Source organism: Cryptomeria japonica, chromosome 3 (genome assembly GCF_030272615.1).
Source record: "Cryptomeria japonica chromosome 3, Sugi_1.0, whole genome shotgun sequence".
NCBI classification, from domain to species: domain Eukaryota; kingdom Viridiplantae; phylum Streptophyta; class Pinopsida; order Cupressales; family Cupressaceae; genus Cryptomeria; species Cryptomeria japonica.
Window position 1 is genome coordinate 509,610,699 of NC_081407.1, and position 17,160 is coordinate 509,627,858.

The following is a 17,160-nucleotide window of genomic DNA, read 5'->3' on the forward strand; positions in this document are numbered from 1 at the left end:
CTATGGTAGATCATCTTGAATCTTGCATTTGGTTCACATTGGATCACACCTCAAATTGAGAGCATTTCATTATGGTTAATGTTCTGGAACTTCATGGTACCTGCTCCCATGGATTAGTTTTAGTCAGAGTTTAGCATCAACATCAAACTACATATGTAGCTTCAAGATTCATTCATCATTCTCTTCTTGGGATTGATTTTTTCCTTAAGGGTTTTTTTCTCTTCTTTTATGGGGTTATCATTGTACATGGGTACCTAACATGGCTTTGTTGCCAAGACCCATTTCTTATTTTGTATTTCTCCTAAGTTGCACTTATGGGGTGGGGGGTTCAGGGGTGGGGGCAGGTGTTGGTGTAATATTTCATTCACCTTGGATATATTATATCTTAGCCGTGATATTTAATTATTCTCTCCTAATAATCTACTAGTGATGCGTGTATACATTGACTTGACGTACACAAGTGCTACCACTATCAATTCCTAATTGATGGTAGTTAGATGCTACCTCTGTTCAATCAAGACTTCCTCTATCTTAGTCAGGTTGAGTGAACTAATCCATTGATTGGAAGTTCAACTTATGACTTAATAGGATTGAGTGAAACTGATCCACTAATTGACAGTTAAACTCATGATTGCAAGAGATCATCTCCTTGAGTTCATCTCCTTGAGTCATGCATTGAAGTGGCCTATTTATATCCACTTCATCCAGTTATTTGATGGTTGATTTTGATTGATTTGACCTCCTTATTGATTTACTCTATTTTGGAATATCTTGTGATATTGCACATTGCATTATTTTTTTGTGCTTGCAGCTATTGTTACTTTGTTTTTTGCATCTAGATTCAGGTTTGTGTAATTGGAATTCCACTGAATCTTATACTAACTAGAGATGCTTTGCCTTTTGGAGGTTTGCATTTTCAAATGTAGGGACATTGTAGTGGACTTCCATGGCTACTAGTCTATTCAACTCTATTTGTTATCCTATCATGGAAAAATCAATGAGATGGACATGGATCCATAAAGAAAACATCTTGGATCTGATTCTATTTGACACTGTCAGTCTTACTCAGGTAAGTGAGCATCAAGCAATTTCCTCTCCATCTCTATTGAATAGTTGGCCTTGGACATTATGGTAGGCTCTATTATCGTGGTAGATGATGATGCTGGTAGTTCTTCTTCCTCAGTGTACATTGATATAGATATATGACTTCACCGCTTTCTTGCCTCAGCCATTTTGTTTTGTACCTGTTTTCTTCTTGTTTCCTTAGAGGTTACTCCCCTTGGCTATTTTTATTTGTACTTTTATCCCATGCTTTTGTCTTCCATTAGGTTACCCCTTGCTCTTGGATATGTATTTGTCCTTTTATCTTATGTTTATGGTTTACCCAGTTGGTGTTACTATGTGCTACCTCTTGTTATGCTTCCTTGCATTGGTGATTCAGTTACTTTTTCAACTCCTAGCTTTTTTCCTTATCAAGTATTTTTCCATTCTAACTAGATGTGCTTTAGAGTCAATGCACCTCCATAGGTAAGGAAATTAAATAGAATTTCTTTCTTTGTGAAGATGGGCTTATGTTGTAGTTCCTTGCTTTATTGATGACTGCACTCTTTGGGTGTAGAAATTCCATTTAGAACTTTAATTTCTTTCATAGCTTCTAGAGTAATAATCATTCTATTATTTGGAATAAAAATGTGAAACATTCAAAGCTTTAAATGGTAAGATACACTGATTGCATTCGTTGTTGCAACAATACTGTTTATTTTTGAGTTTGCAATATTTTTATTTGTACAGATGCATTATTTGCTTGAAATCATGTGTTTGAAGTGACTATTATGCATGTTCATGTCTCTGTATAAAATAGTAGACAAACCGTTAAAGACCATTTCAAATTGGAGATCATCTATGTCATAGTTGAAAATATCAGACTTGTCTGGCCCAAATTTTTTAAAAATTCCAGCAAAAAGCTTGGCATTGGGCAATAACTCGGCAAATTTATTGAATATTTGAAAATACAAATTTTTAAAAATATTATTCAAAAACACACATAATAGTAAAATTTTAGAACATATTATAGATATCCATCATATATAAATCAAAATTATAGTTTAATACATATCATGGACCAAAAAATGAGTTCAACCTCTAAATGAGTTACAATGCTACTTCCACTAGCCATGCCACATGTAGAAGTTGTCTCATCTAAAGAGATTTTTGGCAAGTTGTGTGATAATATCATAATAGTGTCTAAGTCAGCTCACTCAAGAGTTTTATCCCAATATTTTGTCACCCCCTCATTGTATTCCAATTTCTTATGTGACGAGGTCCCATAAGTAGTGGTGGTCTAGAAGTGGAGACTCCAATGGGGTTGAGGGGTAGTGTTCCTCATGGGGGTTTTGGGGCAACCCCCCTAGGAAGTTTGAGGGACAGTCTAAATTAAGGCCTTTGAAACTGCACAAATCTTGATGGTGCATGCCATTTTCACCCTTTGATCACTTAAGGGCAAAATTAGGTATTTGACACTTTTTTGTTTATAAAAAATGATTTTTTTTTTCTTTTGGCAGCCTTTCAGTCTCTTGGGTTTGTGTGCTCTATATCATGGCTAGTTATCACCAATCATGTTCCCAAAATGCAAAAATCATAAAAGGTTTTTAACATTAGGCGAAAAAATGAGTTTATACCCTCATTTAGGTGAGTTTTTCATAAAATTTTTCAAGCTTTTTAACAAGTTCTAACAAAAAATCACGGTGTTTTGCAAGAAATTGTGGTGAGTTTTTAGGCGAGTAATTTGCTTGGTTTTTAGACTTCTGAGTTTTTCAACTATGATCTATGTAGAAAGATGTAAATTTTTTTTTAATGTATTTCATTTTCTATCAGAAGGGTTGTATGTATTTTATAGAAAAGATTTTAGTCTCAAAATCTTTATTTTTACTGATCTTATGTTTGTAATTTTTCTATGAAATTCTTTGATGAAATTCTTCTAATGAGGTTTCCAAACTCTTTTTTATAGTATATCAAATCTCTTCGAAAATATGGCCATGTGGAGAAGCTTCGAATTGCTAGAGAAGCAATGAGCTCATTGTTTCCTCTAAGTCCTACAATGTGGCAGGAGTGGGCAAAGGATGAAGCTTGCTTGAATACCAGGTATATATTTACTCAATACTGTGAAAAATACTTTAGTACAACTTGTATCTCACAGTCAAAGTTATTTTATGAGTCAATATAAATTGTCATGCTAGGATTGTCTTTTCCAAAGCTCATTGAATCCTCTAAAGCAAGAACATTTCTTGATTTGGTGGTTTTCTGGATATTTTTTTTTTGTAGTTGCTTGATGATAACAAATAATCTTGTCTGTTATTTAAAAGTTTTTCTTTGATTTAGGAGAGGAATTGTGAACTAGGGATATAGTGATCACTATAGATAGTTCCTGGTCCCAAAACTTCCTAAGAACTTAGTTGACTTTAAGCATTCCTACTGCTGTAGGTTTGAGGATAAGCAATAAGGCACAAGGAAAATAGGGCAAAGCTAATATTAAATTGATTTCGACAGAATATCTATACTAGCTACTAATGTGTAGGTACTTCGATGAACATAAAGAAGTTGAAACTGTTGGAAATGGTCCAACATTTGCTTGAGTTCAAGATTTTCAAGGTGGTCATCTTGAGCACAGAGGCAAGCAAGACTCTCCTTATTTCCTTAAACGATTTGAGAAGCACATAATTAGATCTGGTACCAGTAACTAGGAGCTATATAACCAATTGCTGTACTGCAGTATGGCTTTTTTCATAGGTATGAGCAGTCCCCAATCAGGCATGAAGCTCTCAAAGTTGCTAGCTTGCCTTCCTTCCCATCATCCTATTTTTGAGCTGCTCCCATGGCTCCTTGATTGCATTGTGATGCTGCTGTTAGTGCTGGGATGAAATGCTTATTGGATATAAATGTCTTTGTGGCTGTTGTTTTCAATAAACTAGGGCACGGGAATGTCAAACTCTGCATGGTTAATTGCTGGAAGGATGTGCTGATTGTAGATACTCCTTGTGGGGAATCAGCTGATCTGATTATCAAACTTTGGTGGTCAAGTTGACTGGTGTTTGGCCCTCTTGCAAATCACTCGAAAATTGGGTGGACAGGGAATGGAGACCAAAGGTGATATTAACATTTCAATGTGTGAGAGGGGTTTTTTAAGAAGACAGACAACACAAGACTATCTTTACTAGAATATAAATAAACTAGAAATGACCAAGTGAAATGCTGGAAATGAGAGGAGTTAAGGATGAATGATAACAATACCACCAGCTCAGGAAGTTTATGAGGAGATGTCTTCCATGAATGGTGAGGAGTAGTTGTTTCTGAAAGGTGTCGCCCCAAGAAATATCTAGCTACAGGTAATAGAGAATGTATCTAGGAACCTGCAAGCTTAGAATAAAGAGTACATGTAACCATGGACAGCTATATGACTCAAAAGAATAAAAGCTTAGAGTGATAAATGTGTTGCAGCAATGCTGTAGCTCAAGAATTACACAAGAATGCTGTAATAAAGTCTAGAGAATTTAGGGAGTCTCGAGAGCTTTACAGCAGCCAGAATCTATAAAACATAACGAGTTCAATGCATGTAGTGAATGGACAAGAGTCAACACAGTCACTAGCGTTGCTATATTTGATCAAGTGGTCAGGGAATATTGGTTACTAACTTGACAGAACCTGGTTGAATGCATGGCACAAAATAAATGAATTTGTAATGTCACCAACTTGACCATTAAATGGAATCTATACAACCATATTAATGAGGGATGTTCAGATGATTGTGTGGATGTTTGCATAATTGTGCTATTGTTTGAGGAAAAAATGCTTCAAAACGCTGAAATTTGGAGGCACAAAATAAAATAAACGTACATTACATGTTTCAAAGCATAAAATAAACTTGAACACACAAACACAGAAACTTTTGGCACTTGGCTGGGGAAAATTTAAAGGACCAAAATGGGCTAAATGAATCCTAGGAATCTGCTAAAGGGATGGACACCTAAGTAGGACAATTTGTAATGACAAAAGTGTAAGGAATGCAATTTTGGTAATTGCATCTTGCTCCCACTTTAGTAGGCTTATGCCACTAGGTGATAAAGTTTAGCCAAGGTAGAGAAAATGATTTTGGAAGATAAAATGCACAAAATATCAAATATCGAGAGAAGTGCTCTTGTGCCCAAACAAAGATATGTAAAACAACATTTTAGAAAAACAAAATAATTTGCAATGTAGATATGTTAGTAAAATATAAAACCTGCATCATAAAAAGGTGTTAGAAATACATAAAACTTGCAACATAGGTAATTAAGTAAATCCTACATTTTAAGTGAGTTAGTAGATTATCGTTGTTGTAGATTCTTCAAATGCAAAGGCTGACCAGCCTCCAACATGTGATATTTGATTTTCAGATTCACCTAAAGAATGGCTGTATTAGTGGCATTTTGAATTTCTAGAATCAACATATCTACAACAAACAACTTCAAAAGCACTGAAGCTTCCTTATGCCTCCTGTTATAGTTTTGCAGATTATGGTCTGGTCTTTCATCCTCCTTGAACACAATCTTAAGGTCATAATACTTTCAAATGATGAGTGTCTTATAACTCCATAGGCTGTAATTCTTTCGGGTCAGTTTTTGAGAGTTGGGGAAAATAAACTTTTGGAATCCTGCCATTGTGGATTAAATTTCGAATTATTCATGAAATTTGAAAGTGTTGTGTTGATATATGATTTCATCTGAAAGGAACTTTTGAATGATTTCAAAAGAGTGGTCTATTTATGTTGAGTAATACTAAAGGAGATGTAGCCCCTAAGACATTTAGCTTTCAGGAGAGATATTTCCTGCTGGAATTAGGCCTTTGTTGTCCCTTTGACGTTTTATATTTCCTGTTGGGATTAGGCCCTTGTTGCCTCTTAGAGGTGTTTTTGGTTGCATTTTGTGCATTGTAAGGAGAAATATGGTGGTTAATATTAATACATGTTTCTTTGACAACTAGATGAACAAGAATAGAACAGCTTGAAAAATAGTGCCAGTAGACTTGGAACAAACTGTAGAAATTGAAAATACTTAACCTCAGGTGGTAATAAATTCAATGGCAAAGTAAAATAATGATGTATTGCAACTTTTTGTCCAACAAAGTCAATCCTTAGAAGAGAAAGGAAATGGACAAAGAATGTAAGGACAGAAATTAATAAAAGAACAAGATCAAATTGGAGTCTCAAAAAAACCATGTAATGGAAGGTTCCAAGAACAAAGGGAATGTTGTGAGGTAAACTGATGAAAAAAGTAACCTACATAAGTAGAACTATATACGAATTGAAAAAAGTAAAAGCCTATGGAACAATTGAAGAATTTGAAATCATCAAGGAAGAATGTGAAGTAGTTGATCAATCCCTTGGTGAAATTGACACATTAAGAAGAGTTTTTCACAATGTGAATAAGTCAGGACAATTGGAGGTAACTCATGAAGATCTGGCAGCTTACACAGATGAGATTACAAGACTAAGGAATCTTAATTACACTACAATTGACTAAGTTATAATCTCAAGAGTGAAAAATAGGGCCTATATTGTAATGATCACCCCTAATTTTTTTTTGCAATTTACCACAATTTATTTGTGCAGACTTTTCATTAAACAGTTTGTATGTGTGCTGTTCTGATTTTTTGTTTCATCTTGATTGAGAGATCATGGCAAATAAATTAACATACCATTATCTTCATACTATCAAATATTGGTAACAGCTTCAGATATACAAAAATATGGCATAGTGTAATGCACAGATAATTTTCTTTCATTACATATAGATTGCTGTTACCAAAGAATAGATCCTCAGAATATTACATTCAACTCATTGAATCTCAATATTGAAAGATCAAATTGATGACCTGGAAACTCAAACAGCACAATAAGTAGCCCCAACATAGTTGTACGACCCCTTTGAAATGGTACGGCACCCTATATAAGGCAATGATTGCTCCAACAATTTCTGGCTGACCCTTTTGTTCCTTTTTTGGGCTGCTTCAGAAATTCTAAGGATTTTGAGCCTCAAATAATGCACAATTTTCCACATCAGCTTTGAACAGTCCATAAGAGTCTCCTTTTTGTGATTCAATGGTATCTTCACATCAGCAATTCAAATAGTGAAACCTCTTAGCAAATCTCAACACCTTATCCTAGTTTCTGGTCACCTCATGTCCTTAACAATTTCCCTTTGAAGCTCCATGATTGCTAAAACCTGTGACCTTACTTAGAACTTCAAATTGGCAGCTCCTTTTTTGTCCTTTCCTTTACCTCCACAAGGATTTGCCTTAGCCTCTAAAATTCTCAGCTTGTTGTGCCAGTCTTTTGTCTCTTCCCTGCTGCTGCGATGATTTAGTGGGGTCCTGTTGATGTGTTTCTTAGGCACAATCGAACACAGAATAAAATGCCAAAGTATTTTACACTCTCTTGAACAAAATCACCTCAAATGCTAAATATTTGTTGGTGTTAAGCCACACCCGGACCGACGATGGACTGGTCCAAGAGGGGCCAGTAGCTCAGTGGTAGAGCACTCCAGCAGCGTATGGAAGGTCCTAGGTTCGAGTCCTAGCTGGTCCATGTCTCAACATGGTATCAGAGCCAGGTCCAGGCTAGGAGCCCCAAGCACATGAGAGGTGTGGCTTAAGGGGGGGTGTTGGTGTTAAGCCACACCTGGACCGACGATGGACTGGTCCAAGAGGGGCCAGTAGCTCAGTGGTAGAGCACTCCAGCAGCATATGGAAGGTCCTAGGTTCGAGTCCTAGCTGGTCCATGTCTCAACAATATTTGATCAACTAAGACGATTCCAAGGTTTCTACGGTCAGTTCTTGACATGTGGGTAACTCAATGGCTGATGTGATTTGCTGTTTTCACTTGGGGACTTACACAATTGTTCTTGATGATGTCAAACTTATCATGAATGGAGATGGATTTGCCAATGATTTCAAATGATTTTGCAATTGAGCTCTCTACTCTGACAAAGATCTTAAATAAAATGTAAAAAGGACGAGGGTTTAGGAGTTCTGATCTAATCCTATCTAACCTAGAATGCAAGAGGTAATGAATGACAGTGAAATTCAACTAGGCCAGGTTTCATGTCATGTCCCCACCTTTATGCTTGATAATAAATGGATTTATATTTATTGGCATGATGAAGAAATTATTATTTGAATCAGTGATTTTTATGAATGCTTGAGGGAAAGCATTTTCAATGAGGGGAGACTGTGATGTCCCCATCCAAATGATAAAGCTCCAGAACCAAACAGAAGAAAGCTCCTTGTATTATCTTTATAAATTTTAATAGCCAATACAATGAAGGACAAATGATCAAGATTAATTATAGGGATTATTTCTATGAAAGTGAAAAGGGGAGATATACAATAATCAAAAGAAGGATGAGTCGTGACTAAGTTAATATCAATCACCCAAGTCAAAGAAATTAATAAACAGCGATTACACCCTATATGATAGCGGACAGGATGCTGGAAATAATGATCATTAAAGAGAATGTAGTGGCTGGTGTTCATGATGTAGGGCTGTGAATCTAGTCACAAAAGGTGCGTAGATGTTACACCATTATAAGCAGATCAATTACAGATGGTACCTGCATCTCAAAGATTGGAGAAGATTGATAGACAACGTAAATAACGATATACTTCATACATAACCGAAGATGATTGCAAGCAGAAATTAATGATCCAATAAAGATAATCATAGCAAGACATAGCGATGATCCATCATTATTGAATAGGTAGATCGATCAGCCCTCATCGATATCTAATTAAGGAAGATGCTGCAAACATCCGATTGCTATGATCAGACCAATCATATAAAGCCAGATATATTATCATTAGTCTAAAAGATATCAAGTGAAATATGATATGCAGATCGGTGATCAGTAACAAAGCAATCTTATGATGACGCCAAGCATAAGACGTAATCAACTCATATATTAGCAATGATGATTTCATGGAGACGATATTGATATCAAACAAGGCAAGTGCCTCAGTCAGAAATTCTATTGAACACCAAGAATATGAAATCCTCTACTCAACCACCGTAAATATAAAATGACCACCGGATATTAGAATTAATTCTGCAAAGACAATTAATCTAGCGCTTAACAAATAATGAGTATAATAATTGGATTTCTCGAAGGAACCCAATGTATTAGTCTTTACGCAGATCAAATACGATTACAAGCATATTGACTAAGGCATCTTGACAAGCCTCGATTAGTGATGAAGACCCTTATTAAGACAATGATAAATCACGTGATTAGTCAGCATTTAGTCAACAACGATTAAGAGTTACAAGGTTATGAATATTGATGTAAGAAAGAAGATGGACTAATCGACTCAGCGATGGATTAATTATGTAGCAATTAGAAGATAAAGACTAAATGGTTATAATTATGACAATCAAACAAATGATGACCAATAATCATGAATCCACCTATGCAGCGATTATGTTAACAATGATAAGGATGTTAATAACTCAGAATTCTACGGAAGCTATCGTAATTAACAAGTAGTATATTAAACTATCTTAGTGATTACAAGATCAATGGTTATGCCTTGAGATGAAAGCGGTTGGAAAGATATTATGATTAGAAGACTAACCGGTAGTCCTTGGATAACAAACCAATTGTTATAAAGAAATGTTTGGAAAGAGATGTGTCTCATCGCTCATGAAGAGGTGCTACTTTGGTATTGCAAGGTATATAAGGAGTTCAAACTCATTCAAGCAGGGGAGAAGAGGAATAGACATAGGAACATGAACAGGCAGATTTGAGAGTAGTATATGCATATCTAAAAGGAATGGATCTGAGTGATTGTATCAGTTTGGTACAGAGTATTACAATATGGTCATTTATAAAGCGTTCTGTATGAAGTATTGACAAGATATATGCAAATATAGAAGAAGAGAAATGATAGCATTAATTGGGAAGATAAGTTCTATTTTCCGAACTATTCTTAAAATTTTAAGTTAAATATCATAATAAAATGTCATCAGTTTGGATAAATTTTATATTACAATTCTCACCTTAAGTTGGATTTGTTGTCTTAGGACTAAATTAAGGAAATTCCCATTATGGGACATTATATTTCACCATCAAAGAACAATTCAACACAAGCTTAGTGCAATCATCTAAGGTAAATTTATAGATGTTCAAATTACTACCATCAACATCAATACCATCAAGGCAATGCATACCAAATGACGGGCAATAATTGAAGTTAAGCTCAATTTAGATTCCAGTTGACCACACAAGGCAAACTTACAATCAGCAAGAAGCTAGTGGTATGGATTAAACGAATTTCATTCAAATGCATTCAACACTTCTTTCATCCAATCTAAAATACTTGAAACAAATTCTAACCTAAATTTGGAGGCAATGAGAACCACAAATGCATACAAAATCTAAATAAAATCACCAAATTTCAATGATTATATTCAAACTTGTAGCATGCAGACGACAATTCTCAAAAATCTCTCTTACAAATGAGAGGAATGAAGCTTATATAGAGTCTCAAAATGAAATAAAGGGCCAAGATTCAATCTAGAATCAAGGGCCAAGATCATGCCAACACTGTCCTAATATTACCCTATTAGGGTTTACATTAAAAGGTGGAATAAAAAAAGGTCCAATGGGATGATGCATAGTCATCAAGTAGGGAATCTTCTAGAAGATTCTAGTTTGCATCCCTCTCTCGAGCTACATACACAATGAATCTAGCTTAGATTGAGTTGAGTTCCTCCATCGTAACATTGGGTAGACCTTCTTGCTACAAATCGATCACATTCAAGGCATCTGAGAAAGCAAGTAAAATGCTCTCCCAATCTGGCATAAGATTTTGCAAGTTGTTGATTTGATTCACAAGAGAAACCAAGTCATCTAGTTGATTCTTCCTCAAAGATTCCAACTGCTTCAAGTAAATAAACCTCATTTTCTCTTTCAATTCTTCTAAGTTCAAACTGTTGGAAGCATGGACATCAAGTCCCAATATCTCTTCAATGGATACAAGGATCTTGGATTGTATCTTTTGAACAAATCCTTCCATCTCCACGCATTCTTGCTTTGCATGGCCAAGGAACAATACCAACCATGGAAATCATAAACATTGCCTGATTGAACAACTCCCTCTTGAATCAATGTGGACATAGGAATTCGCTTCAACACCTTGAGGCAAGGAATAGTCTTCTCTTGCATTAGTTGGAAATCTTCCCAAACTCCTTCCAAGTACTGCATCCTGAATATGAGCATCGAAATATTTCGAAATATGCTCTATCCATTTTCCAACCTCTTGATATGTATTCCTCATTGCCTCATGATCAACGGGGGATCCATGAGCAATAGCAATGGGGGAGACAAAGTACTCCTTGAGTCTCCTATTCTCACTCTCAAGCATCTCTTTCTTTTCAATAGTACTATCCAATCATGCCTCAATTGCCTTGACTGTATCATCTAGTTCTTGGAATTCTTGCTTCTTCGTGGTAGGTCCAAGGTCAATTGTGGTAACCTTATAATCCATAGGAGTAACCGCATCTCCAATCTTGTCACCCATCGAGACAACCACTTGTGCAATGTGTGCTCCTGTATCATCTTTAGTAATCCTAGAGAACATCTTTGCTTTATTTTGCTCCTTTTCCTTGCCAACCCTGTCTAGGAAATCATCAATATCTTCTGTGGGCTATGCCTCTATCATTTTCTTCTTCTGCATGCTACTCAACAACCAATCAAGAATAGTAGAGAACTCCATCCCATCCTCAAGGTGTTGATCTTCATCAAGTCCTCTCAAGGCTGAAATAACATCACCATCTGTATCCTTATTCTTAGTCAAATCCACCACATTGTTGCCCAAATCGACCTCCAACTAAACTGTGGGAGATCCTGGCTGTTCTTCATTGTCATCATGTGGTGCTGATTGTGCTGTAGCATGTAAATCCTTGTTATTCTCTGGCAGGATTTCCGTGTTAGAACCCTGTTCGGACTCTTTGCCCTTCCCTGTCATGTCATTCTCCTTCACAGATGAGGAACTCATGGTAGATTGAGGAGTGTTAGACTTATGTTTCTTTTGCATTGACTCCTGGCTAACAATCTCCTTGCCTTTAGCTTGCAATTCTCCAGGCATGCCTTCCTTCTCTTGGGAGCCCGACTCTCCTCATCATTGTGCGTTCTAATATTGCTGATTGTTTTCTTATCATCATTGAGATAGGACTCCTAATTTCTCATGTTATCATATGTAAAGGTGACCTTTAGTTTTCTCAACTCATTGACTTACTTGTCCACCCTTTTCTTGTAGTAATCATTTCTCTCATCAAAACATTCAAATCTACCAACTCAGGTTGTGTCCAACTAGGCAACGTGATAGGACCTGATCCAGAATGGAGAAGAGGTTGCACTTCCTCATGACGTCCACTGACATACGAGACCACATCTTCCTTCTAACTGCGAACTCATCCATTAGATTAGCCCAATAGTCTTCAATGTGGATTTTGTGTATGAACTTCCCTTTTTTGATTTTTACAATTTTCTGAAATGGATCGAATCAATCCCTACCTGTATAGATTCCAAGATGATAGAACTTCAATTCCTCATTGATAGTATCTGCTGCGGCTGCGGTGTGGCATACCTCCATCATTTTTCCAAGTGTGATAGGAAAAGTTATCCTCGTTCTGTGTTTCGCTTTCTGGAGGAAATCATACTCCAAAAGTTGTCTCACTACCTCAAGTAGAACCATCTTGTCTGTCGGATACCTAGGAAGCTTGTATGGTTCCGAGGTGAAGCCTTGAATCCTTAGGTATGTGAAGGTAGGAAACTGGATATACCACGATCTGTACTTCTCTATAAGTATTGTTGCCTTCTTGGACAACCGTTTATGTATCCTGCCTTGTAGCATTCTCGTGATGTACATGGTGAAAGCATCGTTCACCCTTATGTAATGCTCAATCTCGTGTAGGTGGAGTTGTGAATAGCACTTGTAAACTTTGTATTAGCTTGGATCATTCCTGACTTCGCCCTTGCGTATCAATCCTTTGTCACAACATATCTGACAAGTACATAGACAAGGTAGGAGGTCATATGGAATGTCTTTGTTTTCTCCAAACCTCTCAACTAGATGTCAAGGTTATCACTAATTGTCTTTGCCTAGTTGATCACTGTTCCTCTGGCTATCCCTTCAATAAAATAGTACATCCATGTTTCAAATAGTGCCCCTTGAGGTGCTCCCATGACTTGGTTGAGTAGAAATATTAGATCACTGTACTCCTCTTTGAAGTCTAAATTTAAGAGCCTCTTGGATAACCTAGAGTGGTGTTGCCTTGTCTCAAGGACCCACTCGTTGTTGATAACTGTTATACATGATTCTGCTCTTCTGTCAAATTTAGCTTGGGCCTCTTCCTTGGTCCTCTCTTGCATGTTCTGTACACCTAGGGATCGCAAACACCTCCTCAATAGATTCCTCAACTAGGTACACAATCACTGTCCCCTTAGATGACTTGATCATTCTGGTTTGTGGATAATAATGCTTCGCACACTTGACTACAAGCTCATAGCACTGAATGGATGGTGGAAAACCGGCCACTTGGTAGATTCCACTCTTCAAGATAATAGCTGATAAGGTGGATGGAAGTTGATTCTTTGTTCCAAACATTCTCCGCCTCATCCGCTTCATGTCTAGGTATTCCATGTTCGTGTCTCCAACCTTCTTCCATCGGGATGATATTTGCGACACCAGATAGAAGCCCTCTTGTACGATCTTCAATTGATTTTTCCTCGCCGATATCCCCGCCTTAGACATGGTACCCGTACAAAGCTGAAAGTTAATATCATGTTAAAAATAGCTCTAATAACTTATTTTCAGAATTTCCTAAGTTCTGATTTTTAAAGATTTTGTCGCATTTATGAGATCAAAATCAGAAATTTCAACAATGAATAACATAAATTCTGAGAATTAGAAGAATTTTGATCAAATGAGGCATATCGCCTCCCTTAGAACCTGATTTTCAGACCTATTACAAGTTTGATCACAACTGGTAAAGTCTGAAGACACCCCAATAAACTCAGAAAATGAAGGATTTGAAATACTTCCAGGTCTGAATACACTTGTCAATGCTGAGAAAATGACTGATTTTGAATGCTAAAATGTTATGTCAAGTCTGATATTCTGAGTACAATGTCTGAATATGCCCCTTTAATGGCTGGAAAATGTAGAGTCTTGGTATCCTTAACATGCCTCAGGTCTGAATTCTCTCTTTAAATTCTGGAAATACCTTTGAAAACGACAATTCCAATGGCTGAGATCAATTTAAAAAACATGGCGCAGCTCCCTCACATGGGACGATTTGGCCTCAAACTTGACTGAAGTGCATCCGCCTTCCACAATTAATGGCTGGAAGTGACTAGCGGACCAGCAAACAAGACTGAGAACAAATCAATGTGGCATCAATGGAGCTGGTAATGCTGCCTCAGACCCTAGATCAGCGATGGCGTCCCTTCAAATAATGTCACAATTCCAACAATGGCACCCCTAAATGATATCACCAGCTCCCAAATGATGGCGCCACACACAAAGTTGACAAAAATTGCCCTCAATCAGCAATGGCGCCACACAAAAGCTCAACAAATCCTTTTCCAATAATGGTGCTACACCACACTAGGGCAAAATCACACTCCAACCAGCAATGGTGCACCTCCAATCAGCCCCCAAACTGTTAAATCAGTCAATATTATAATTATATATAAGCGTTGGACTGGGTTTTTATTCTTGTTTTTGCCTTGTAAATCTACCACACAAGCAATGTGGGATAAAACTTCTCTTCTTATCAGCTTGGTGGAAAAACAATTTGCATAGGGATCCCACACTTAGCATTAAATTCATTCCGTTTGATCATTAAATGTTTGTGGCAAGGCCAAATTAATAACATTTGGGCACACTTTGTCATTAGAACTTCATTTGGATTCAATTCCAGCCATCTGGGGGAAAAACGCACCCCATCTGGACATAAAAAAAAAACAAAACTCATTAAACTTGTCAAACTTTGCCAAAACGGTCTCTAGGGGAAATTCGAACCTCATCTGGACAACTTATTTTCATCATTTCATTCACTTTGATCACAAATTCAGCGCTAGGGGAAAAACGATGGCCATTTGGACAATTAAAATTCATCATTTCATGCAAAAATACCTCCCAGTGGAAAAACATCCTTCATTTGATTCTGGACAACACAAATTTGTCCCCACTTCATTCTGTCTTGCTTATTTTCCTCTCTTGTGGAGATTCAAACCTCATCTGGACAAGTAATTGCACTTAACTTGGTCATTTACCTCCTGGTGGAAAAACTGGGGTCATCTGGACTCACTTTCCTTGTACATTTTCGCTCACAATGGCTTGGTGAAAAAACAACCTCCATCAGGACTGTTAATGTTACTGTAGCTATGGTCGGACTCCTTCAGGCCGACATAGATAACATAAATGTCTAAGTGGCCTATCGGCCTTATACATTTAAATGAGCCAATTCATATATATTAAATATGAAAATGTAATTAAGTGTTTGTAAGGATGACTAAGCTAAGTCTGCCACCTCATTGAATAAGTCATGTTCTTTCATAGAGGGCTGACCCTTTGTGAAAGGGTACCTCTCACATATATATATGAAGTGCTATCTCATTCATTCTATGAACTAACTTGAATTCAAGAGCAGTACAAATAATAGAAGAGCAGATCAATATCATTGAGCAGATCGATATATAAGAGCAGATCGAATATATTAGAAGAACAGATCGAACCATCATAAGAGCAGATTATCATACATAATCAGGGCAGATCGTCTTGGTGAAGGAGGCGAACCAATTAAGGGCAGATCTATCTTGTATAGAAGGCAAACACTACATATCATTGTCTTATTGTGCTTCAAGGAGTGAAGGGATCTATATAGGCCCTTATTATTGGCCATTGTAAAAGCTTCGTGCTGTTCTTATTTAATATATATACAGAGATAATTGTTGCTGGGTTTTTCTCCCTCGAGTAGGAGGGTTTTCGCAGGGTATCTTGTTGCGTTCATTGTTCATTGTGTTGCCTTTTCTAACTACTCTTAATCTGATCATAAAAACAACAGGGAGAACCTTAGTGGAGAATCTAGATGCTTCAGGATTTTCCCATTAACATTTGAAACTTAGTTGAAAAATGCCTCCCATCGGAACAAATCACTTTTGTGGCTTAATTTCATGGGGGAAAAACGTTTTCCGTCGGGACTATGATGGTTTTCACCTTGTAAAAGCCCAAACTTGTCAAATTTTATCTTTTCGCTCAGTGTAAATTCTAGTTCCATCGGGACTTCTAACATTTTAGCTGTATTTGAGGGGTGGAAAATTGGGGTCCATTGGGACTTTGTGCACACTTGACATATTTAACCTCCTAGAAGTGGAAAAACCGATTCCTATGGGGACTTTTGACGCTCTAGCACACAATTTCACACCAATTTGCAACACTTAAAACACATTTACGCTCAAATTTAAAGCAGGTTGCAACCTCAATGCACTTAGGCAAAATTTAAGATAACCTTGACATTTTAACATTTTCCAACACTTGATCGTATGGACTTCAAAACTTAAAATTTAAACATTACTAGCACGTTGAAGACCTCTGCGCATGATCATATAAAAAATGAGACTTGGGCATTGAAACTCAAAATTAGACGCTTGACTGCCAAAAACCCTAAACCAACAAAATGCAGAAAGCAGGCAGAGGGGGCTCCCCGTTTGCAATGGTGTGATGTGTGAAAAGGTCACAACAGGTTCCATGTTGGAAAATAAAGGCATTCGATTACCAATCTTTAGGCTTCACAATAGGTTGACTTCCTTAAACATCAAACTTGGCATCGGAATCATTATAAGCTCTTTTAGCTGGCTGCACTGGCATGAATGTATCCTCAATGGCTACAGCCAGGGACAACTTTGAGACTTAAAGCCTTTTCTTAAAATATCGACTACCACTTGAGGAGTTTTCAAGGTGTTCGACTCCCCTTATGAGCTGGGCCAAAACAGTGCGGCTGGGTACTCAGCTGAATACAAAATATTAATTTTATTTTGTTCACCCTCTGAACACACTGTACACAAT

The 17,160-nt window shown here is 37.0% G+C and overlaps 1 protein-coding gene across 1 annotated transcript in view; it reads left to right on the plus strand.

Moving 5' to 3' along the window:
* LOC131044879 (uncharacterized) overlaps positions 1 to 17,160 on the plus strand; it is a 267,983-nt gene that overhangs the window by 25,293 nt on the left and 225,530 nt on the right. The window contains exon 2 of the mRNA XM_057978352.2: positions 3,008 to 3,141. Coding sequence (XP_057834335.1) covers positions 3,008 to 3,141 — 134 coding nt within the window. The remainder of the gene's footprint in view (positions 1 to 3,007; positions 3,142 to 17,160) is intronic.